General features: G+C 45.6%; 2 protein-coding genes across 2 annotated transcripts in view; both read right to left on the bottom strand.

Moving 5' to 3' along the window:
* Nucleotides 1-500: 500 nt before the first annotated feature.
* LOC145875647 (uncharacterized) lies at nucleotides 501-3,442 on the bottom strand. The gene is made up of 2 exons (XM_082971486.1): nucleotides 3,430-3,442; nucleotides 501-2,393 (listed from the first exon to the last, which is right to left on the bottom strand). The coding sequence occupies exons 1-2, from the start codon at nucleotides 3,440-3,442 to the stop codon at nucleotides 1,522-1,524; spliced, it is 885 nt and encodes a 294-aa protein (XP_082827612.1). The 3' UTR covers nucleotides 501-1,521.
* Nucleotides 3,443-23,484: 20,042 nt separating this feature from the next.
* Nucleotides 23,485-23,783, bottom strand: part of LOC145875678 (tripartite motif-containing protein 16-like) — a 15,210-nt gene continuing 14,911 nt past the window's right edge. The window contains exon 6 of the mRNA XM_082971517.1: nucleotides 23,485-23,783. This exon is cut by the window's right edge and continues 2,535 nt beyond it. The gene's annotated coding sequence lies outside the window, so the exon portion shown is untranslated.

Raw genomic sequence — 23,783 nt, 5'->3', positions numbered from 1 at the left:
ACACAGCAATACACACTCAGAGCCTCCTGACTGGGCCCTGTTTACACCTCCACACAGGAATACACACTCAGAGCCTAGGAGGCTTTTCTAAAAACTCCACTTTGCGTGTTTCACTGTGTGTAGAGACCAGGGTCTGGCCCTGGGGTCATCTCTCCCTGGTACCATATAGAACAGAAACATTAACTCATGTTCTGGAATGCGGTCTCTTTAGGTTTTATCACCCAAAAGACATTGTAAATCTCCTGTCAGTGTTTTCTCCCAGAGGCCCATCCTCAGTAGAACACACAGACACAATAGTTCTAAGAACCCTCTATTCTGTTGCATAAAACAACCATTTGATGCAATAAAAGTATTATAACATAATGTTGCAATTTTGCTCTCAGTTTCCACTGAAAGTTGACTAGTAACAACAACTGGGACATAAAAGACACCCACCATGAGACCCACTAAATCTGCCCAAGAAGAGGCAAACAAAAGAAAAACCCACAAGGTGGAGCAACTAAAGGTGTTGACTGGAGCACTCAATTTATTAGGATTGTTAATAAAACGTATTATAGACGTCCATGTGTATAAGCTGCAAGTACATTGAAATTAAATAGTTTTCTTTTCAACTAAAAACAAACTTATATTGTACGTCGGGCATAGTCTTAGTTTCAATTACATTTTGCTAGGTGGGATATCCCCAATGTCACAGTTTTAACGTGTCCAAATCAATAGTCCAAATGCAGAAACAGTTTGTGATAAATTGAAAACGATATCGATGAGTGATGACAAATAAGTGTTGTGTTCCTTTGTTCAGCGACCCCTACATTTAAATGCATCACTCCAAAATGTAGCTGACTGTCTTCTTCAGGTTGTCCTCTAACCAGTGAGGTAAAATATATCTCCCATTTCCATGTGTTTTTTAGTTGTGTTAGTTTCAACAGCACGAACAACCTGATTTCCCCCCTAATCGATATCATTGATTTATTGCTACTTGTCAAAACAACAGCGTTTTTGGCACAACTAAAAAAAACACATGGAAATGGGAGATATCTGTTACCTCACTGGTTAGAGGACAACCTGCAGAAGACAGTCAGCTACATTTTGGAGTGATGCATTTAAATGTAGGGGTCGCTGAACAAAGGAACACAACACTTATTTGTCATAACTCATCGATATCATGCTAAAATCATTTGTGTGAGAGGAGGGAGATGAGTTTGCACGTCCTGTTAAAACGAACAGCTCAAAAACCACATGGAATCTGGGAATAATGTGTACATCCCTGGTTAGAGGACAATTTGTAGAAAACAGCCAGATACATTTTGAAGTGTTGCATTTTGATTCAAGTGGGTCACCAACATGGTAAGTACTCTTTCAATTCAGAGCCTGGATTTTTCCCAAGGCTAATATCCATATCATGTTGAAATCAATTGAATGGGGCAAACGTTTAGGGTTCTAAATTGTGAAATTCCAAAAAATACTCCTACTACAATGTTAAAAACATTGACATTTTTTCATTGATATCATGAAACAATTCCTTCATGTATGTATTTTCTGATGTTTGATCAGAGATCTTTTATCAGAGTATCTCTTCCAACATAGATCACAGCTATAAAGTTTCTCTCCTGTGTGTGTTCTCTGGTGTATTGATAGATAGCCAGATGTAGAAAAACTCTTCCCACATTGATTACAGCAAGGTTTCTCTCCTGTGTGTGTTCTCTGGTGTATTGATAGATAGCCAGATGTAGAAAAACTCTTCCCACATTGATTACAGCAAGGTTTCTCTCCTGTGTGTGTTCTCTGGTGTTCAGTCAGAGAGCCAGATGTAGTAAAACTCTTACCACATTGACCACAGATAAAAGGTTTCTCTCCAGTGTGTGTTCTCTGGTGTGATATCAGGTTGCTTGACTGAGTAAAACTCTTCCCACATTGACCACAGCTATAAGGTTTCTCTCCTGTGTGTGTTCTCTGGTGTGATATCAGGTTGCTTGACTGAGTAAAACTCTTCCCACATTGACCACAGCTATAAGGTTTCTCTCCTGTGTGTGTTCTCTGGTGTGATTTCAGTTTGCCTGACTCAGTAAAACTCTTCCCACATTGACCACAGCTATAAGGTTTCTCTCCTGTGTGTGTTCTTTGGTGTACAATAAGATTGCTAGATGAATTATAACTCTTCCCACATTGATCACAGCTATAAGGTTTCTCTCCTGTGTGTGTTCTCTGATGAATTTGAATGCCTGTTGATGAGGTGAATCTCTTCCCACAGTCAGAGTAGCGGTGAGTTCTCTTCCCTGTGGGTCTCTGCAGGTGTTTCTTGAGGTGTTCTGATCTGGAGAGACTCTTCTCTACCTCGTCAGCATCAAGAGGTTGTTGAGGCTCCCCAGAGGATCCACGATAGTCCCATATCTCTCCTGTGTGAACAACAAAGTCAGACAGATGGTTCAAGGCCCACAACAGCGGAAATCCACTGTAAAAGGTGATGCCAACAGCATTGCCATGATGTTGTACAACAATTGACGTCTATAATGAACGTTAAAATTACTTGACAATTGTCTTAAAATGAGCAAGAACAGTCATATTTGTCTTGTTTTCACATTAGTAGTAACATCGATGATTGTAGGCTAGAAATAAGTTATTCATGTTGTTGAAACTCTTAAGCACTGTGCCAGATGACTAATTGGTCTCCAATGTAGGGCCCTTTCTGTGTTTCCTAAAATTGTGGCATGAGGGCGATGCACATGCAATTTGATTGTAGAAACTCCTCCCTGCTAATGAGGAAACCGATAGTTATGGATGTACTATATCTGCCTGGAGCAAAAATGGTGAGCAAAGATTTTAGTTTTTCACAATGTATTCTGAATGTGAATGGGGGAAAACTCAGGGGAGTAACCTCCATTTCCAGGTTGCTTATGAGTGCATTTCACACTACTTTGGATTATAATTGTAAGGCTCGCTTGAATGTCCTGCTTAATATAATGTTTGCTACAGTATTAAGAACAGCGTTATCCATTTGGGTGTTGTTAACCTGTTGGGGATAGGGGGCAGTATTTGCACGGCCGGATAAAAAACATACCCAATTTAATCTGATTATTACTCCTGCCCAGAAACTAGAATATGCATATAATTATTACCTTTGGATAGAAAACACTCCAAAGTTTCTAAAACTGTTTGAATGGTGTCTGTGAGTATAACAGAACTCATTTGGCAGGCCGAAACCTGAGAAGATTCCAAACAGGAAGCGCTCTCTCTGACCATTTCATGGCCTTCTTTGATCATCTCTAACCAAAACAGGGGATCTCTGGCATGACGTGACATTTTCTAACGCTCCCATAGGCTCTCAGAAGGCGCCAGAAATTTGAATCTTGGCTTTGGAGCCCCAGGCTGAAACACATTAGCGCCTTCAGTAAGTGGTCGATCTGAGAACAATGAGAATGGAGGGGCGTGCACGGGCCAACTCCATTTTTACTTTCTCTCTCTTTGAGCGTATACAGGGTTTCCCGGTCGGAATATTATCGCTTTTTTACGAGAAAAATCGCATAAAAATTGATTTTAAACAGCGGTTGACATGCTTCGAAGTACGGTAATGGAATATTTAGAATTTTTTTGTCACGAAACGCGTCGGGCGCGTGACCCTTATTTACCTTTCGGATAGTGTCTGGAACGCACGAACAAAACGCCGCTATTTGGATATAACTATGGATTATTTTGAACCAAACCAACATTTGTTATTGAAGTAGAAGTCCTGGGAGTGCATTCTGACGAAGTCAGCAAAGGTAATCAAACTTTTCTAATAGTAAATCTGATTTTGGTGAGGGCTAAACTTGGTGGGTGTCAAAATAGCTAGCCTGTGATGGCCGGGCTATGTACTCAGAATATTGCAAAATGTGCTTTCACCGAAAAGCTATTTTAAAATCGGACATAGCGAGTGCATAGAGGAGTTCTGTATCTATAATTCTTAAAATAATTGTTATGTTTTTTGTGAACGTTTATCATGAGTAATTTAGTAAATTCACCGGAAGTTTGCGGGGGGTATGCTAGTTCTGAACGTCACATGCTAATGTAAAAAGCTGGTTTTTGATATATAAATATGAACTTGATTGAACAAAACATGCATGTATTGTATAACATAATGTCCTAGGGGTGTCATCTGATGAAGATCATCAAAGGTTAGTGCTGCATTTAACTGTGGTTTGGGTTTATGTGACATTATATGCTAGCTTGAAAAATGGGTGTCTGATTATTTCTGGCTGGGTACTCTGCTGACATAATCTAATGTTTTGCTTTCGTTGTAAAGCCTTTTTGAAATCGGACAGTGTGGTTAGATTAACAAGAGTCTTATCTTTAAAATGGTGTAAAATAGTCATATGTTTGAGAAATTGAAGTAATAGCATTTCTAAGGTATTTGAATAACGCGCCACGGGATTCCACTGGCTGTTGAGTAGGTGGGACGATTTCGTCCCACCTACCCTAGAGAGGTTAACTTGACTTTCGAAGACTTTAGAACGGCAGGGCAGGATGGATATAGGTCTGTAATAGTTTGGGTCTAGAGTATCACCCCCTTTGAAGAGGGGGATGACCGCGGAAGCTTTCCAATCTTTGGGAATCTCGGACAATACGAAAGAGAGGTTGAACAGACTAGTAATGGGGTTGCCACAATGGCGGCGGATAATTTTAGAAAGAGAGGGTCCAGATTGTCTAGCCCAGCTGATTTGTACGGGTCCAGGTTTTGCAACTCTTTCAGAACATCAGCTATCTGGATTTGGGTGAAGGAGAAGATGGGGAGGCTTGGGGAAGTAGCTGCGGGGAGCTGTTGGCCGGGGTTAGGGTAGCCAGGAGGAAAGCATGGCCAGCCGTAGAGAATTGCTTATTGAAATTCTCGATTATCGTGGAGTTATCGGTGGTGACAGTGTTTCCTAGCCTCAGTGCAGTGGGCAGCTGGGAAGAGGTGCTCTTATCCTCCATGGACTTTACAGTGTCCCAAAACTTTTTGGAGTTAGAGCTACAGGATGCAAATTTCTGTTTGAAAAAGCTAGCCTTTGCTTTCCTAACTGACTGTGTGTATTGGTTCCTGACTCTCTGAAAAGTTGCATATCGCGGAGCCTATTCTATGTTTTTGTGCTGGTCGAGGGCAGTCAGGTCTGGAGTGAACCAAGGGCTATATCTGTTCTTAGTTCTACATTTTTTGAAAGGGGCATGCTTATCTAAGGTGGTGAGGAAATTACAAATAAAGAACAACCAGGCATCCCCTACTGACTGGATGAGGTCAATATCCTTCCAGGATACCCGGGCCAGGTCAATTAGAAAAGCCTGCTCGCAGAAGTGTTTTAGGGAGCGTTTGACAGTGATGAGGGGTGGTCGTTTGACCGCAAACCCATAACGGATGCAGCCAATGAGGCAGTAATCGCTGAGATCCTGATTGAAAACAGCAGAGGTGTATTTGGAGGGCAAGTTGGTCAGGATAATATCTATGAGGGTGCCCATGTTTACAGATTTAGGGTTGAACCTGGTGGGTTCCTTGATAATTTGTGTGAGATTGAGATTCTCGCTATACACCAAGTCACTTGGCTCTGTCATATCCTCACATGGTCTCTCATATCATTGCTATGCAGATGACACACAATTAATCTTCTCCTTTCCCCCTTCTGACAACCAGGTGGCGAATCGCATCTCTGCATGTCTGGCAGACATATCAGTGTGGATGACGGATCACCACCTCAAGCTGAACCTCGGCAAGACGGAGCTGTTCTTCCTCCCGGGGAAGGACTGCCCGTTCCATGAGCTCGCCATCACGGTTGACAACTCCCTTGTGTCCTCCTCCCAGAGTGCTAAGAGCCTTGGCGTGACCCTGGACAACACCCTGTCGTTCTCCACCAACATCAAGGCGGTGACCCGATCCTGTAGGTTCATGCTCTACAACATTCGCAGAGTACGACCCTGCCTCACACAGGAAGCGGCGCAGGTCCTAATCCAGGCACTTGTCATCTCCCGTCTGGATTACTGCAACTCGCTGTTGGCTGGGCTCCCTGCCTGTGCCATTAAACCCCTACAACTCATCCAGAACGCCGCAGCCCGTCTGGTGTTCAACCTTCCCAAGTTCTCTCACGTCACCCCGCTCCTCCGCTCTCTCCACTGGCTTCCAGTCGAAGCTCGCATCCGCTACAAGACCATGGTGCTTGCCTACGGAGCTGTGAGGGGAACGGCACCTCCGTACCTTCAGGCTCTGATCAGGCCCTACACCCAAACAAGGGCACTGCGTTCATCCACCTCTGGCCTGCTCGCCTCCCTACCTCTGAGGAAGCACAGTTCCCGCTCAGCCCAGTCAAAACTGTTCGCTGCTCTGGCACCCCAATGGTGGAACAAGCTCCCTCACGACGCCAGGACAGCGGAGTCAATCACCACCTTCCGGAGACACCTGAAACCCCACCTCTTCAAGGAATACCTGGGATAGGATAAGGTAATCCTTCTAACCCCCCCCCTTAAAAGATTTAGATGCACTATTGTAAAGTGGTTGTTCCACTGGATATTATAGGTGAATGCACCAATTTGTAAGTCACTCTGGATAAGAGCGTCTGCTAAATGACTAAAATGTAATGTAAAAATCTAGTTTGGATTGTAGGACAGCCGGGGTGTTAACCTCACTAGGGTAGGGGGCACTTTGGCACTGCCAACGTAAACTTGGTAGATTTGGATAGAAAACACTCTAAAGTTTCCAAAACTGTTAAAATAATGTCTGTGAGTATAACAGGCCTTCCCTGTGGCTCAGTTGGTAGAGCATGGTGTTTGCAACGCCAGCATGGTGTTTGCAACGCCAGCGTTGTGGGTTTGATTCCCACGGGGGGCCAGTACAAAAAAATGCATGAAATGAAATGTATGCATTCACTACTGTAAGTCGCTCTGGATAAGAGCATCTGCCAAATGACTAAAATGTAAATGTAAATAACAGAACTGATATGACAGGCGAAAACCTGAGAAAAATCCATCCAGGAAGTGGGATTTTTTTTATTTTTGTAGTTTTCCATTGACTGCCTATTCAGATTCCATTGACTTAGGTCTCAAATTGCATTTCCTATGGCTTCCACTAGATGTCAACAGTCTTTAGAAATAGTTTCAGGCTTGCATCCTGAAAAATGAGAGCGTAAGACCACTCTGAATGAGTGGACCATTCAGTGTCCCAGAGATTTTTCATGCGCGAGACTGAGAGCGCGCCTTTCTTGTTTACCTTTTATACTGAAGACGTTATTGTCCGGTTGAAATGTTTTCTATTATTTAGGCTAAAAACCTGAGGATTGATTATAAACATCGTTTGACATGTTTCTACGAACTTTACTGATACTTTTCGGATTTTTTGTCTGGCTGTTGTGATTGCCTTTGAGCCTGTGGATTACTGAACAAAACGCATGAACAAAACGGAGGTTTTTGGATATAAAGAGAGACTTTATCGAACAAAACAAACATTTATTGAGTAAATGGGAGTCTTGTGAGTTGCAACGATATGAAGATCATCAAAAGTAAGTGATTCATTTTATCGCTATTTCTGACTTGTGTAACTCCTCTACTTGGCTGGTAACTGTTACTAATGATTTGTCTGCTGGGCGCTGTTCTCAGATAATCGCATGGTATGCTTTCACGGTAAAGCCTTTTTGAAATCTGACACCGTGGTTTGATTAACAAGAAGTTAATCTTTAAACCGATGTATAACACTTGTATGTTTTATGAATTCTTATGAGTATTTCTGTTTTTGAATTTGGCGCTCTGCAATTTCACTGGATGTTGGCCAGTGATATGCTTAACCCTCTAGAGAGGTTAAGCATATCCCAGTTTAGGTCACCTAACAGAACGAACTCTGAAGATAGATGGGGGCCAACCAATTCACATATGGTGTCCAGGGCACAGCTGGGAGCTGAGGGGGGGTCTGTAACAGGCGGCAACAGTGAGACTTATTTCTGGAGAGATTAATTTTTTTAATTAGAAGCTCGAACTGTTTGGGCTTAGACCTGGAAAGTATGATAGAACTTTGCAGGCCATCTCTGCAGTAGATTGCAACTCCTCTCATTTTGATGGAAAATGTTGTAGTTGGGGATGGAAATTTCAGAATTGTTGGTTATCTTCCTAACCAGGATTCAGACACGGCAAGGACATCAAGGTTGGCGGAGTGTGCTAAAGCAGTGAGTAAAACAAACTTAGGGAGGAGCCTTCTGATGTTAACATGCATGAAACCAAGGCTTTTACGGTTACAGAAGTCAACAAATGAGAGCGCCTGGGGACACACAGGGCCTGGGATAACGTCTACATCACCAGAGGAGTAGGATGAGGGTACGGCAAAAGGCTTTCAGAACTGGTCGGCTCCCTCTAGTCAGGTTATAGTGACGACTGGCTCCCTCCCTCTAGTCAGGTTATAGTGATGACTGGCTCGCTCCCTCTAGTCAGGTTATAGTGATGACTGGCTCCCTCCCTCTAGTCAGGTTATAGTGATGACTGGCTCCCTCCCTCTAGTCAGGTTATAGTGATGACTGGCTCCCTCCCTCTAGTCAGGTTATAGTGATGACTGGCTCCCTCCCTCTAGTCAGGTTATAGTGATGACTGGCTCCCTCCCTCTAGTCAGGTTATAGTGATGACTGGCTCCCTCTAGTCAGGTTATAGTGATGACTGGCTCCCTCTAGTCAGGTTATAGTGATGATTGGCTCCCTCCCTCTAGTCAGGTTATAGTGATGACTGGCTCCCTCCCTCTAGTCAGGTTATAGTGATGACTGGCTCCCTCCCTCTAGTCAGGTTATAGTGATGACTGGCTCCCTCCCTCTAGTCAGGTTATAGTGATGACTGGCTCCCTCCCTCTAGTCAGGTTATAGTGATGACTGGCTCCCTCTAGTCAGGTTATAGTGATGACTGGCTCCCTCTAGTCAGGTTATAGTGATGACTGGCTCCCTCCCTCTAGTCAGGTTATAGTGATGACTGGCTCCCTCTAGTCAGGTTATAGTGATGACTGGCTCCCTCCAGTCAGGTTATAGTGATGACTGGCTCCCTCTAGTCAGGTTATAGTGATGACTGGCTCCCTCTAGTCAGGTTATAGTGATGACTGGCTCCCTCCCTCTAGTCAGGTTATAGTGATGACTGGCTCCCTCTAGTCAGGTTATAGTGATGACTGGCTCCCTCTAGTCAGGTTATATTGATGACTGGCTCCCTCCCTCTAGTCAGGTTATAGTGATGACTGGCTCCCTCCCTCTAGTCAGGTTATAGTGATGACTGGCTCCCTCCCTCTAGTCAGGTTATAGTGATGACTGGCTCCCTCTAGTCAGGTTATAGTGATGACTGGCTCCCTCTAGTCAGGTTATAGTGATGACTGGCTCCCTCCCTCTAGTCAGGTTATATTGATGACTGGCTCCCTCCATCTAGTCAGGTTATATTGATGACTGGCTCCCTCCATCTAGTCAGGTTATATTGATGACTGGCTCCCTCCCTCTAGTCAGGTTATAGTGATGACTGGCTCCCTCTAGTCAGGTTATAGTGATGACTGGCTCCCTCCCTCTAGTCAGGTTATAGTGATGACTGGCTCCCTCCCTCTAGTCAGGTTATAGTGATGACTGGCTCCCTCCCTCTAGTCAGGTTATATTGATGACTGGCTCCCTCTAGTCAGGTTATAGTGATGACTGGCTCCCTCTAGTCAGGTTATAGTGATGACTGGCTCCCTCCCTCTAGTCAGGTTATAGTGATGACTGGCTCCCTCCCTCTAGTCAGGTTATAGTGATGACTGGCTCCCTCTAGTCAGGTTATAGTGATGACTGGCTCCCTCTAGTCAGGTTATAGTGATGACTGGCTCCCTCCCTCTAGTCAGGTTATAGTGATGACTGGCTCCCTCCCTCTAGTCAGGTTATATTGATGACTGGCTCCCTCTAGTCAGGTTATAGTGATGACTGGCTCCCTCTAGTCAGGTTATAGTGATGACTGGCTCCCTCCCTCTAGTCAGGTTATAGTGATGACTGGCTCCCTCTAGTCAGGTTATAGTGATGACTGGCTCCCTCCCTCTAGTCAGGTTATAGTGATGACTGGCTCCCTCTAGTCAGGTTATAGTGATGACTGGCTCCCTCTAGTCAGGTTATATTGATGACTGGCTCCCTCCCTCTAGTCAGGTTATAGTGATGACTGGCTCCCTCCCTCTAGTCAGGTTATAGTGATGACTGGCTCCCTCCCTCTAGTCAGGTTATAGTGATGACTGGCTCCCTCCCTCCAGTCAGGTTATAGTGACGACTGGCTCCCTCTAGTCAGGTTATATTGATGACTGGCTCCCTCTAGTCAGGTTATAGTGATGACTGGCTCCCTCCCTCTAGTCAGGTTATAGTGATGACTGGCTCCCTCCCTCTAGTCAGGTTATAGTGATGACTGGCTCCCTCTAGTCAGGTTATAGTGATGACTGGCTCCCTCCCTCTAGTCAGGTTATAGTGATGACTGGCTCCCTCCCTCTAGTCAGGTTATAGTGATGACTGGCTCCCTCCCTCTAGTCAGGTTATAGTGATGACTGGCTCCCTCCCTCTAGTCAGGTTATAGTGATGACTGGCTCCCTCCCTCTAGTCAGGTTATAGTGATGACTGGCTCCCTCCCTCTAGTCAGGTTATAGTGATGACTGGCTCCCTCTAGTCAGGTTATAGTGATGACTGGCTCCCTCCCTCCAGTCAGGTTATAGTGATGACTGGCTCCCTCCCTCCAGTCAGGTTATAGTGATGACTGGCTCCCTCCCTCTAGTCAGGTTATAGTGATGACTGGCTCCCTCCCTCTAGTCAGGTTATAGTGATGACTGGCTCCCTCCCTCTAGTCAGGTTATAGTGATGACTGGCTCCCTCCCTCTAGTCAGGTTATAGTGATGACTGGCTCCCTCCCTCTAGTCAGGTTATAGTGATGACTGGCTCCCTCCCTCTAGTCAGGTTATAGTGATGACTGGCTCCCTCCCTCTAGTCAGGTTATAGTGATGACTGGCTCCCTCCCTCTAGTCAGGTTATAGTGATGACTGGCTCCCTCCCTCTAGTCAGGTTATAGTGACGACTGGCTCCCTCCCTCTAGTCAGGTTATAGTGATGACTGGCTCCCTCCCTCTAGTCAGGTTATAGTGATGACTGGCTCCCTCCCTCTAGTCAGGTTATAGTGATGACTGGCTCCCTCCCTCTAGTCAGGTTATAGTGGTGACTGGCTCCCTCCCTCTAGTCAGGTTATAGTGATGACTGGTTCCCTCTAGTCAGGTTATATTGATGACTGGCTCCCTCCCTCTAGTCAGGTTATAGTGATGACTGGCTCCCTCCCTCTAGTCAGGTTATAGTGATGACTGGCTCCCTCCCTCCAGTCAGGTTATAGTGATGACTGGCTCCCTCCCTCCAGTCAGGTTATAGTGATGACTGGCTCCCTCCCTCTAGTCAGGTTATAGTGATGACTGGCTCCCTCTAGTCAGGTTATAGTGATGACTGGCTCCCTCCCTCTAGTCAGGTTATAGTGATGACTGGCTCCCTCTAGTCAGGTTATAGTGATGATTGGCTCCCTCCCTCTAGTCAGGTTATAGTGATGACTGGCTCCCTCCCTCTAGTCAGGTTATAGTGATGACTGGCTCCCTCCCTCTAGTCAGGTTATAGTGATGACTGGCTCCCTCCCTCTAGTCAGGTTATAGTGATGACTGGCTCCCTCCCTCTAGTCAGGTTATAGTGATGACTGGCTCCCTCCCTCTAGTCAGGTTATAGTGATGACTGGCTCCCTCCCTCTAGTCAGGTTATAGTGATGACTGGCTCCCTCCCTCTAGTCAGGTTATAGTGATGACTGGCTCCCTCCCTCTAGTCAGGTTATAGTGATGACTGGCTCCCTCCCTCTAGTCAGGTTATAGTGATGACTGGCTCCCTCCCTCTAGTCAGGTTATAGTGATGACTGGCTCCCTCCCTCTAGTCAGGTTATAGTGATGACTGGCTCCCTCCCTCTAGTCAGGTTATAGTGATGACTGGCTCCCTCCCTCTAGTCAGGTTATAGTGATGACTGGCTCCCTCCCTCTAGTCAGGTTATAGTGATGACTGGCTCCCTCCCTCTAGTCAGGTTATAGTGATGACTGGCTCCCTCCCTCTAGTCAGGTTATAGTGATGACTGGCTCCCTCCCTCTAGTCAGGTTATAGTGATGACTGGCTCCCTCCCTCTAGTCAGGTTATAGTGATGACTGGCTCCCTCCCTCTAGTCAGGTTATAGTGATGACTGGCTCCCTCCCTCTAGTCAGGTTATAGTGATGACTGGCTCCCTCCCTCTAGTCAGGTTATAGTGATGACTGGCTCCCTCCCTCTAGTCAGGTTATAGTGATGACTGGCTCCCTCCCTCTAGTCAGGTTATAGTGATGACTGGCTCCCTCCCTCTAGTCAGGTTATAGTGATGACTGGCTCCCTCCCTCTAGTCAGGTTATAGTGATGACTGGCTCCCTCCCTCTAGTCAGGTTATAGTGATGACTGGCTCCCTCCCTCTAGTCAGGTTATAGTGATGACTGGCTCCCTCCCTCTAGTCAGGTTATAGTGATGACTGGCTCCCTCCCTCTAGTCAGGTTATAGTGATGACTGGCTCCCTCCCTCTAGTCAGGTTATAGTGATGACTGGCTCCCTCCCTCTAGTCAGGTTATAGTGATGACTGGCTCCCTCCCTCTAGTCAGGTTATAGTGATGACTGGCTCCCTCCCTCTAGTCAGGTTATAGTGATGACTGGCTCCCTCCCTCTAGTCAGGTTATAGTGATGACTGGCTCCCTCCCTCTAGTCAGGTTATAGTGATGACTGGCTCCCTCCCTCTAGTCAGGTTATAGTGATGACTGGCTCCCTCCCTCTAGTCAGGTTATAGTGATGACTGGCTCCCTCCCTCTAGTCAGGTTATAGTGATGACTGGCTCCCTCCCTCTAGTCAGGTTATAGTGATGACTGGCTCCCTCCCTCTAGTCAGGTTATAGTGATGACTGGCTCCCTCCCTCTAGTCAGGTTATAGTGATGACTGGCTCCCTCCCTCTAGTCAGGTTATAGTGATGACTGGCTCCCTCCCTCTAGTCAGGTTATAGTGATGACTGGCTCCCTCCCTCTAGTCAGGTTATAGTGATGACTGGCTCCCTCCCTCTAGTCAGGTTATAGTGATGACTGGCTCCCTCCCTCTAGTCAGGTTATAGTGATGACTGGCTCCCTCCCTCTAGTCAGGTTATAGTGATGACTGGCTCCCTCCCTCTAGTCAGGTTATAGTGATGACTGGCTCCCTCTAGTCAGGTTATAGTGATGACTGGCTCCCTCTAGTCAGGTTATAGTGATGACTGGCTCCCTCTAGTCAGGTTATAGTGATGACTGGCTCCCTCCCTCTAGTCAGGTTATAGTGATGACTGGCTCCCTCCCTCTAGTCAGGTTATAGTGATGACTGGCTCCCTCCCTCTAGTCAGGTTATAGTGATGACTGGCTCCCTCCCTCTAGTCAGGTTATAGTGATGACTGGCTCCCTCCCTCCAGTCAGGTTATAGTGATGACTGGCTCCCTCCCTCTAGTCAGGTTATAGTGATGACTGGCTCCCTCCCTCTAGTCAGGTTATAGTGATGACTGGCTCCCTCCCTCTAGTCAGGTTATAGTGATGACTGGCTCCCTCCCTCTAGTCAGGTTATAGTGATGACTGGCTCCCTCCCTCTAGTCAGGTTATAGTGATGACTGGCTCCCTCCCTCTAGTCAGGTTATAGTGATGACTGGCTCCCTCCCTCTAGTCAGGTTATAGTGATGACTGGCTCCCTCCCTCTAGTCAGGTTATAGTGATGACTGGCTCCCTCTAGTCAGGTTATAGTGATGACTGGCTCCCTCTAGTCAGGTTATAGTGATGACTGGCTCCCTCCCTCTAGTCAGGTTATAGTGATGACTGGCTCCCTCCCTCTAGTCAGGTTATAGTGATGACTGGCTCCCTCCCTCTAGTCAGGTTATAGTGATGACTGGCTCCCTCCCTCTAGTCAGGTTATATTGATGACTGGCTCCCTCTAGTCAGGTTATAGTGATGACTGGCTCCCTCTAGTCAGGTTATAGTGATGACTGGCTCCCTCTAGTCAGGTTATAGTGATGACTGGCTCCCTCCCTCTAGTCAGGTTATAGTGATGACTGGCTCCCTCCCTCTAGTCAGGTTATAGTGATGACTGGCTCCCTCCCTCTAGTCAGGTTATAGTGATGACTGGCTCCCTCCCTCTAGTCAGGTTATAGTGATGACTGGCTCCCTCCCTCTAGTCAGGTTATAGTGATGACTGGCTCCCTCCCTCTAGTCAGGTTATAGTGATGACTGGCTCCCTCCCTCTAGTCAGGTTATAGTGATGACTGGCTCCCTCTAGTCAGGTTATAGTGATGACTGGCTCCCTCCCTCTAGTCAGGTTATAGTGACGACTGGCTCCCTCCCTCTAGTCAGGTTATAGTGATGACTGGCTCCCTCCCTCTAGTCAGGTTATAGTGATGACTGGCTCCCTCTAGTCAGGTTATAGTGATGACTGGCTCCCTCTAGTCAGGTTATAGTGATGACTGGCTCCCTCCCTCTAGTCAGGTTATAGTGATGACTGGCTCCCTCTAGTCAGGTTATAGTGATGACTGGCTCCCTCCCTCTAGTCAGGTTATAGTGATGACTGGCTCCCTCTAGTCAGGTTATAGTGATGACTGGCTCCCTCCCTCTAGTCAGGTTATAGTGATGACTGGCTCCCTCCCTCTAGTCAGGTTATAGTGATGACTGGCTCCCTCCCTCTAGTCAGGTTATAGTGATGACTGGCTCCCTCCCTCTAGTCAGGTTATAGTGATGACTGGCTCCCTCCCTCTAGTCAGGTTATAGTGATGACTGGCTCCCTCCCTCTAGTCAGGTTACAGTGATGACTGGCTCCCTCTAGTCAGGTTATAGTGATGACTGGCTCCCTCCCTCTAGTCAGGTTATATTGATGACTGGCTCCCTCCCTCTAGTCAGGTTATAGTGATGACTGGCTCCCTCTAGTCAGGTTATAGTGATGACTGGCTCCCTCTAGTCAGGTTATAGTGATGACTGGCTCCCTCCCTCTAGTCAGGTTATAGTGATGACTGGCTCCCTCCCTCTAGTCAGGTTATAGTGATGACTAGCTCCCTCCCTCTAGTCAGGTTATAGTGATGACTGGCTCCCTCTAGTCAGGTTATAGTGATGACTGGCTCCCTCTAGTCAGGTTATATTGATGACTGGCTCCCTCCCTCTAGTCAGGTTATATTGATGACTGGCTCCCTCCCTCTAGTCAGGTTATAGTGATGACTGGCTCCCTCCCTCTAGTCAGGTTATAGTGATGACTGGCTCCCTCCCTCTAGTCAGGTTATAGTGATGACTGGCTCCCTCCCTCTAGTCAGGTTATAGTGATGACTGGCTCCCTCTAGTCAGGTTATAGTGATGACTGGCTCCCTCCCTCTAGTCAGGTTATAGTGATGACTGGCTCCCTCTAGTCAGGTTATAGTGACGACTGGCTCCCTCTAGTCAGGTTATAGTGATGACTGGCTCCCTCTAGTCAGGTTATAGTGATGACTGGCTCCCTCCCTCTAGTCAGGTTATAGTGATGACTGGCTCCCTCCCTCTAGTCAGGTTATAGTGATGACTGGCTCCCTCCCTCTAGTCAGGTTATAGTGATGACTGGCTCCCTCTAGTCAGGTTATAGTGATGACTGGCTCCCTCTAGTCAGGTTATAGTGATGACTGGCTCCCTCCCTCTAGTCAGGTTATAGTGATGACTGGCTCCCTCCCTCTAGTCAGGTTATAGTGATGACTGGCTCCCTCCCTCCAGTCAGGTTACAGTGATGACTGGCTCCCTCCCTCTAGTCAGGTTATAGTGATGACTGGCTCCCTCCCTCTAGTCAGGTTATAGTGATGACTGGCTCCCTCCCTCTAGTCAGGTTATAGTGATGACTGGCTCCCTCCCTCTAGTCAGGTTATAGTGATGACTGGCTCCCTCCCTCTAGTCAGGTTATAGTGATGACTGGCTCCCTCCCTCCAGTCAGGTTACAGTGATGACTGGCTCCCTCCCTCTAGTCAGGTTATAGTGATGACTGGCTCCCTCCCTCTAGTCAGGTTATAGTGATGACTGGCTCCCTCCCTCCAGTCAGGTTACAGTGATGACTGGCTCCCTCCCTCTAGTCAGGTTATAGTGATGACTGGCTCCCTCCCTCCAGTCAGGTTACAGTGATGACTGGCTCCCTCCCTCTAGTCAGGTTATAGTGATGACTGGCTCCCTCCCTCTAGTCAGGTTATAGTGATGACTGGCTCCCTCTAGTCAGGTTATAGTGATGACTGGCTCCCTCTAGTCAGGTTATAGTGATGACTGGCTCCCTCTAGTCAGGTTATAGTGATGACTGGCTCCCTCCCTCTAGTCAGGTTATAGTGATGACTGGCTCCCTCCCTCTAGTCAGGTTATATTGATGACTGGCTCCCTCTAGTCAGGTTATATTGATGACTGGCTCCCTCTAGTCAGGTTATAGTGATGACTGGCTCCCTCCCTCTAGTCAGGTTATAGTGATGACTGGCTCCCTCCCTCTAGTCAGGTTATAGTGACGACTGGCTCCCTCTAGTCAGGTTATAGTGATGACTGGCTCCCTCCAGTCAGGTTATAGTGATGACTGGCTCCCTCCAGTCAGGTTATAGTGATGACTGGCTCCCTCTAGTCAGGTTATAGTGATGACTGGCTCCCTCTAGTCAGGTTATAGTGATGACTGGCTCCCTCTAGTCAGGTTATAGTGATGACTGGCTCCCTCCCTCTAGTCAGGTTATAGTGATGACTGGCTCCCTCCCTCTAGTCAGGTTATAGTGATGACTGGCTCCCTCCCTCTAGTCAGGTTATAGTGATGACTGGCTCCCTCCCTCTAGTCAGGTTATAGTGATGACTGGCTCCCTCCCTCTGGTCAGGTTATAGTGATGACTGGCTCCCTCCCTCTAGTCAGGTTATAGTGATGACTGGCTCCCTCCCTCTAGTCAGGTTATAGTGATGACTGGCTCCCTCCCTCTAGTCAGGTTATAGTGATGACTGGCTCCCTCCCTCTAGTCAGGTTATAGTGATGACTGGCTCCCTCCCTCTAGTCAGGTTATAGTGATGACTGGCTCCCTCCCTCTAGTCAGGTTATAGTGATGACTGGCTCCCTCCCTCTAGTCAGGTTATAGTGACGACTGGCTCCCTCCCTCTAGTCAGGTTATAGTGATCACTGGCTCCCTCCCTCTAGTCAGGTTATAGTGACGACTGGCTCCCTCTAGTCAGGTTATAGTGATGACTGGCTCCCTCCAGTCAGGTTATAGTGATGACTGGCTCCCTCCAGTCAGGTTATAGTGATGACTGGCTCCCTCTAGTCAGGTTATAGTGATGACTGGCTCCCTCCCTCTAGTCAGGTTATAGTGATGACTGGCTCCCTCCCTCTAGTCAGGTTATAGTGATGACTGGCTCCCTCCCTCTAGTCAGGTTATAGTGATGACTGGCTCCCTCCCTCTAGTCAGGTTATAGTGATGACTGGCTCCCTCCCTCTAGTCAGGTTATAGTGATGACTGGCTCCCTCCCTCTAGTCAGGTTATAGTGATGACTGGCTCCCTCCCTCTAGTCAGGTTATAGTGATGACTGGCTCCCTCCCTCTAGTCAGGTTATAGTGATGACTGGCTCCCTCCCTCTAGTCAGGTTATAGTGATGACTGGCTCCCTCCCTCTAGTCAGGTTATAGTGATGACTGGCTCCCTCCCTCTAGTCAGGTTACAGTGATGACTGGCTCCCTCCCTCTAGTCAGGTTATAGTGATGACTGGCTCCCTCCCTCTAGTCAGGTTATAGTGATGACTGGCTCCCTCTAGTCAGGTTATAGTGATGACTGGCTCCCTCTAGTCAGGTTATAGTGATGACTGGCTCCCTCTAGTCAGGTTATATTGATGACTGGCTCCCTCCCTCTAGTCAGGTTATAGTGATGACTGGCTCCCTCCCTCTAGTCAGGTTATAGTGATGACTGGCTCCCTCCCTCTAGTCAGGTTATAGTGATGACTGGCTCCCTCCCTCTAGTCAGGTTATAGTGATGACTGGCTCCCTCCCTCTAGTCAGGTTATAGTGATGACTGGCTCCCTCCCTCTAGTCAGGTTATAGTGATGACTGGCTCCCTCCCTCTAGTCAGGTTATAGTGATGACTGGCTCCCTCCCTCTAGTCAGGTTATAGTGATGACTGGCTCCCTCCCTCTAGTCAGGTTATAGTGACGACTGGCTCCCTCCCTCTAGTCAGGTTATAGTGACGACTGGCTCCCTCTAGTCAGGTTATAGTGACGACTGGCTCCCTCTAGTCAGGTTATAGTGACGACTGGCTCCCTCTAGTCAGGTTATAGTGACGACTGGCTCCCTCTAGTCAGGTTATAGTGACGACTGGCTCCCTCTAGTCAGGTTATAGTGACGACTGGCTCCCTCTAGTCAGGTTATAGTGACGACTGGCTCCCTCTAGTCAGGTTATAGTGATGACTGGCTCCCTCCAGTCAGGTTATAGTGATGACTGGCTCCCTCCAGTCAGGTTATAGTGATGACTGGCTCCCTCTAGTCAGGTTATAGTGATGACTGGCTCCCTCCCTCTAGTCAGGTTATAGTGATGACTGGCTCCCTCCCTCTAGTCAGGTTATAGTGATGACTGGCTCCCTCCCTCTAGTCAGGTTATAGTGATGACTGGCTCCCTCCCTCTAGTCAGGTTATAGTGATGACTGGCTCCCTCCCTCTAGTCAGGTTATAGTGATGACTGGCTCCCTCCCTCTAGTCAGGTTATAGTGATGACTGGCTCCCTCCAGTCATTTGTGTTTAAATTATTTAATCAAACAGCGTGCTTAAAGCATCAGACAAGTTCAGTACATACAGTTGATTTTATAAAAACACATGGGGCGATTTGTAGAAAGAACAGATGACTCTTGGTTGACCAAGATGTATTTTAGTTGGGGACAGCACTAGAACATGATTTTGGGGCTCCCGAGTGGCGCAGCGGACACTGCATCTCAGTGCTTGAGGCTTCACTACAGATACCCTGGTTCAAATCCAGGCTGTATCACTACCGGCCGTGATTTGGAGTCCCATAGGGCGGCGCACAATTGGCCCAGCGGTGTCCGGGGTAGGCAGTCATTGTAAATAAGAATTTGTTCTTAACTGACTTGCCTAGTTAAATAAAGGTTACATTTAAATACATTTAAAAAATAGAGTTTCATGACAATCCATTTTTTACAAATCCGGCAAGGCACCAATTTTGAGAAGGGTTTAAAACAAAGGTTTCAAACCAATTCATGAATGTAATTGAATCTAGGTATGTCTTGCCTTTAATGTGATGGCATGAAAAACAATTGGCTGAATATTATACAATGACTTAACAGCTCTAATAATTTGCCTCCACAGGAAATCTACACTGGCAGTTATAGAATATACTATATATCCTAGAAACCTGGTTAAACTATCATTATGACATCATGGATGAATTCTAGAATATACTATATAGCCTAGAAACCTGGTTAAACTATCATTATGACATAATGGATGAATTCTAGAATATACTATATATCCTAGAAACCTGGTTAAACTATCATTATGACATCATGGATGAATTCTAGAATATACTATATATCCTAGAAACCTGGTTAAACTATCATTATGACATCAGGGATGAATTCTAGAATATACTATATAGCCTAGAAACCTGGTTAAACTATCATTATGACATCCTGGATGAATAAATTTGAGTGGTTACACTCCTCCTTCCCCCATCCCTCAGCTGTTTACCAAACCAAGCCTCTGGGCAGCCATTTTGTTACTGTTGAAAAAACTCACACAACCCAGCAATCTGCAGTTCATACAATAACAAAGCTGTCATTCCACCAGTTTTGGTAATAAGATGATTAGGGGGTTGGAGAAATGTAACTACTTTCAAATTCATAGACAGACCTATGGATGCAAGGACTGACCATCCATGATATCAACATGATAGTTTTAACCATGTTGAGGCTATACAGTGTTGATTTACATTGTTTCTAGACATTGGAGTAAAAAAAGCTTATTTGGGGATCTGATTGGGTAAACTGGTGAACTAAGCTCATGAGGCATGTGTTATATTCTTCAACAATCAATGGCTATAAATTAATAATTTAAAAGTCACAATATGGATGTAGCTATTGCATATTTCCGCTTTAACACCACACATCAGTTCAACAACTGCAGAGTTTGTGCCTCTGTTTTTAAGACAGTACTTACTAGTGTTAATCAGGGAACGGTTTCTCAAAACCATCTTATGGCTAAGTTCACCGTTAGAACCATTGGACGCCTTAAGATGCGTTTGGGAAACCGGGCCCAGATGTCCAGTTTCCTCCTCTATCGATGTAACAGTCATCTCCTCCTCATCTTTCACTCCATAAACTGCATCCTCCTCTTCTTTTACTGTAACATCCTCCTCCTCTTTCACTCTGAACGCGTCTTTTTCTTCTTTCACAGTAACGGCCTCACCCTCTACGTCTTGTTTTACTGTGATATTCTCTTCTTTAGCAGGAGAGTAGATCAGTGACCGCATGGTCGGGGATGTTAGCTAGCTAGGCTAATGCTAACTTAACCAGCCTGCTAGCTGAATAATAACAACAACACCGTAAATATGAAATTAAATCGGATAACTAACTAGACGACAGAAGAGGGTTTAAAACACAGTGGCTAATATACACTAACGCGTCTAAAGAGCTTTATTGTTCGGCTATTTTGTCTAGCAAGCTACCGTGGTGTCCGACTAACTGTTGCTGCTGTTGAAAGAAGAGTTCCGTCCACTACATTATACGTCACACCAACAGCATTACCTTAAATTCCCACACCGCCATCTGCTGACTGGAGTGGGTAACGCAGTTGAGTAAAATGTATATTTTGTCAGACAAAAAGTTAAAGGGTAGGAATAAGGCACATCGCTGGTCATAAAATATTCATTACTTTCTTCAGCAATACTAGGAGAGAGGGGTACCCCTACACAGAACTGAACTGGATCAAAGATGGCGGACAGAAATACTAGGAGAGAGGGGTACCCCTACACAGAACTGAACTGGATCAAAGATGGAGGACAGAAATACTAGGAGAGAGGCGTAACCCTACACAGAACTGAACTGGATCAAAGATGGCGGACAGAAACACTAGGAGAGAGGGGAACCCCTACACAGAACTGAACTGGATCAAAGATGGCGGACAGAAATACTAGGATGGAAGCAAATGTAAGGGATTATAACGTCATAACGAATCATGCAGAAACATGTACAGTTGACAGAAATGTTAGTTAATGTAGAGACAAACGATTATGCTTTTTCTTATCATAAAGTTTATTTACGAAAATCGCGATTTAGCCAGCTAGCTGAATAGCTAACATTAGCCAGCTAACGGACTAGCTAACATTAAACAGCTAGCTGACTAGCTAACATTAACCAGCTAGCTGACTAGCTAACATTAACCAGCTAGCTGACTAGCTAACATTAGCCAGCTAGCTGACTAGCTAACATTAGCCAGCTAGCTGACTAGCTAACATTAACCAGCTAGCTGACTAGCTAACAATAACCAGCTAGCTGACTAGCTAACATGAACCAACTAGCTGACTAGCTAACATTAGCCAGCTAGCTGACTAGCATTATGGGTGTTGTGACATGAGTATGTAATTGTCATTCTGGTTGTTTTAGGGACTCCTGAAACAACCAGCAAACCAGGCTGTTGTTTTGTGAAACAGTGAATGTATAGAATCTAGCCAGCTGAAGAATTTACTGAAAATTGAATGTACAATTGTGTTAACTTGCCTTGCTGATATTTGCCATGCAGATAGATGAAATAACGTAGCTAGCTATGTTCTTGCTTATTGTGCAGTGGATGATTAAAATACCTGTATGCCTATGGATGTGTAGCTAGCTATCTAGCCGATCTGTGTATGGACCCAAACGTTTGGTATACATATTAGTTCAGAACCTATGAACCTCAGCTATCATAGCCAGTTGTATCAACTTCAAAACAGCCTGAATGACATTAATGAAGCCTATGGATTGAGTAGAATATAATATAACTTTGTGCCAAGGATGCAAGTTGTATATACATGTAGTTATTACCATGCATGAGATCCCCACATTGTAGCCTGTACATTTAATATATTCACTGATCATGTACTCTACCTTGGCAAATAAAGGTGCAGTTTAGGTATGAATGTCTTTGAGATTATTTTTCAGTCATATCCAATACCAGGAGTATCAAATTCCAGTCTTTGAATGACGCTGTGTCTGCATGTATGTATTACAATTATACACTTCAACAGTGTTTACCAATCTTGGTCCTGGGACATCAATGGTTACACATTGTAACTAATAGACTAGAAACAGGATTTAACTAGTTAATTCATATATACAGAAATATAATGTTAAAAAACAGTACACTACACTTCCTATGCATCATGTAAATACTCTAACACTGGTTAATCTCAACATCTAATGCCCTTCATCTGCATTGATCTGATAAACACAGGATAGGTGGAGTATTTCATCACATTACAATTATAGGTAGGTAATTCATATATACTGCTCAAAAAAATAAAGGGAACACTTAAACAACACATCCTAGATCTGAATGAAATAAATAATCTTATTAAATACTTTTTTCTTTACATAGTTGAATGTGCTGATAACAAAATCACACAAAAATAATCAATGGAAATCCAATTTATCAGCCCATGGAGGTCTGGATTTGGAGTCACACTAAAAATTAAAGTGGAAAACCACACTACAGGCTGATCCAACTTTGATGTAATGTCCTTAAAACAAGTCAAAATGAGGCTCAGTAGTGTGTGTGGCCTCCACGTGCCTGAATGACCTCCCTACAACGCCTGGGCATGCTCCTGATGAGGTGGCGGATGGTCTCCTGAGGGATCTCCTCCCAGACCTGGACTAAAGCATCCGCCAACTCCTGGACAGTCTGTGGTGCAACGTGGCGTTGGTGGATGGAGCGAGACATGATGTCCCAGATGTGCTCAATTGGATTCAGGTCTGGGGAACGGGCGGGCCAGTCCATAGCATCAATGCCTTCCTCTTGCAGGAACTGCTGACACACTCCAGCCACATGAGGTCTAGCATTGTCTTGCATTAGGAGGAACCCAGGGCCAACCGCACCAGCATATGGTCTCACAAGGGGTCTGAGGATCTCATCTCGGTACCTAATGGCAGTCAGGCTACCTCTCAATTTAGAACACACATTTAGAACCCTCGTTTAGAACGCTCATTTAAACGCTCATTTAGAACCCTCGTTTAGAACGCTCATTTAGAACCCTCGTTTAGAACGCTCATTTAGAACGCTCTTTTAGAACCCTCGTTTAGAACGCTCATTTAGAACGCTCTTTTAGAACCCTCATTTAGAACCCTCGTTTAGAACCCTCATTTAGAACGCTCTTTTAGAACCCTCATTTAGAACGCTCATTTACAACAACAATCAGCGTTTGAGCTGGACACTTTTTTCAGAAACTATTTACACAAAAACACACACAGTCCTTACAAAGTTTATCTCCAGAATGTGAGCAGTTTATTTTTTGAAGGAAATGGTTCATATATTCACAGAAGTATATATATTTAATCACTGAACAGTAGCAGAACTTACTTCATCTGTTCCTGACTCTGGATAGTGGATTAAAAAGACCACCTGTTGTTACATCAACACCAGACATCATGATTCATGGAAATGGACATTGTATTTTATCAAATATGAAAACCTTAAATCTCTTCAAATTCAAATCAGTCAGAAAATAAGGATCGTACATAAAACAGAGCAGAATAAATCATCACATCTGGGGACCA

The sequence above is a fragment of the Salmo salar genome, unplaced genomic scaffold (genome assembly GCF_965601325.2).
Source record: "Salmo salar unplaced genomic scaffold, fSalSal1 ptg000306l, whole genome shotgun sequence".
NCBI lineage: Eukaryota > Metazoa > Chordata > Actinopteri > Salmoniformes > Salmonidae > Salmo > Salmo salar.
The sequence above is the reverse complement of the archived record's forward strand: the minus strand, read 5'-3'. Positions and strand labels throughout refer to the sequence as shown.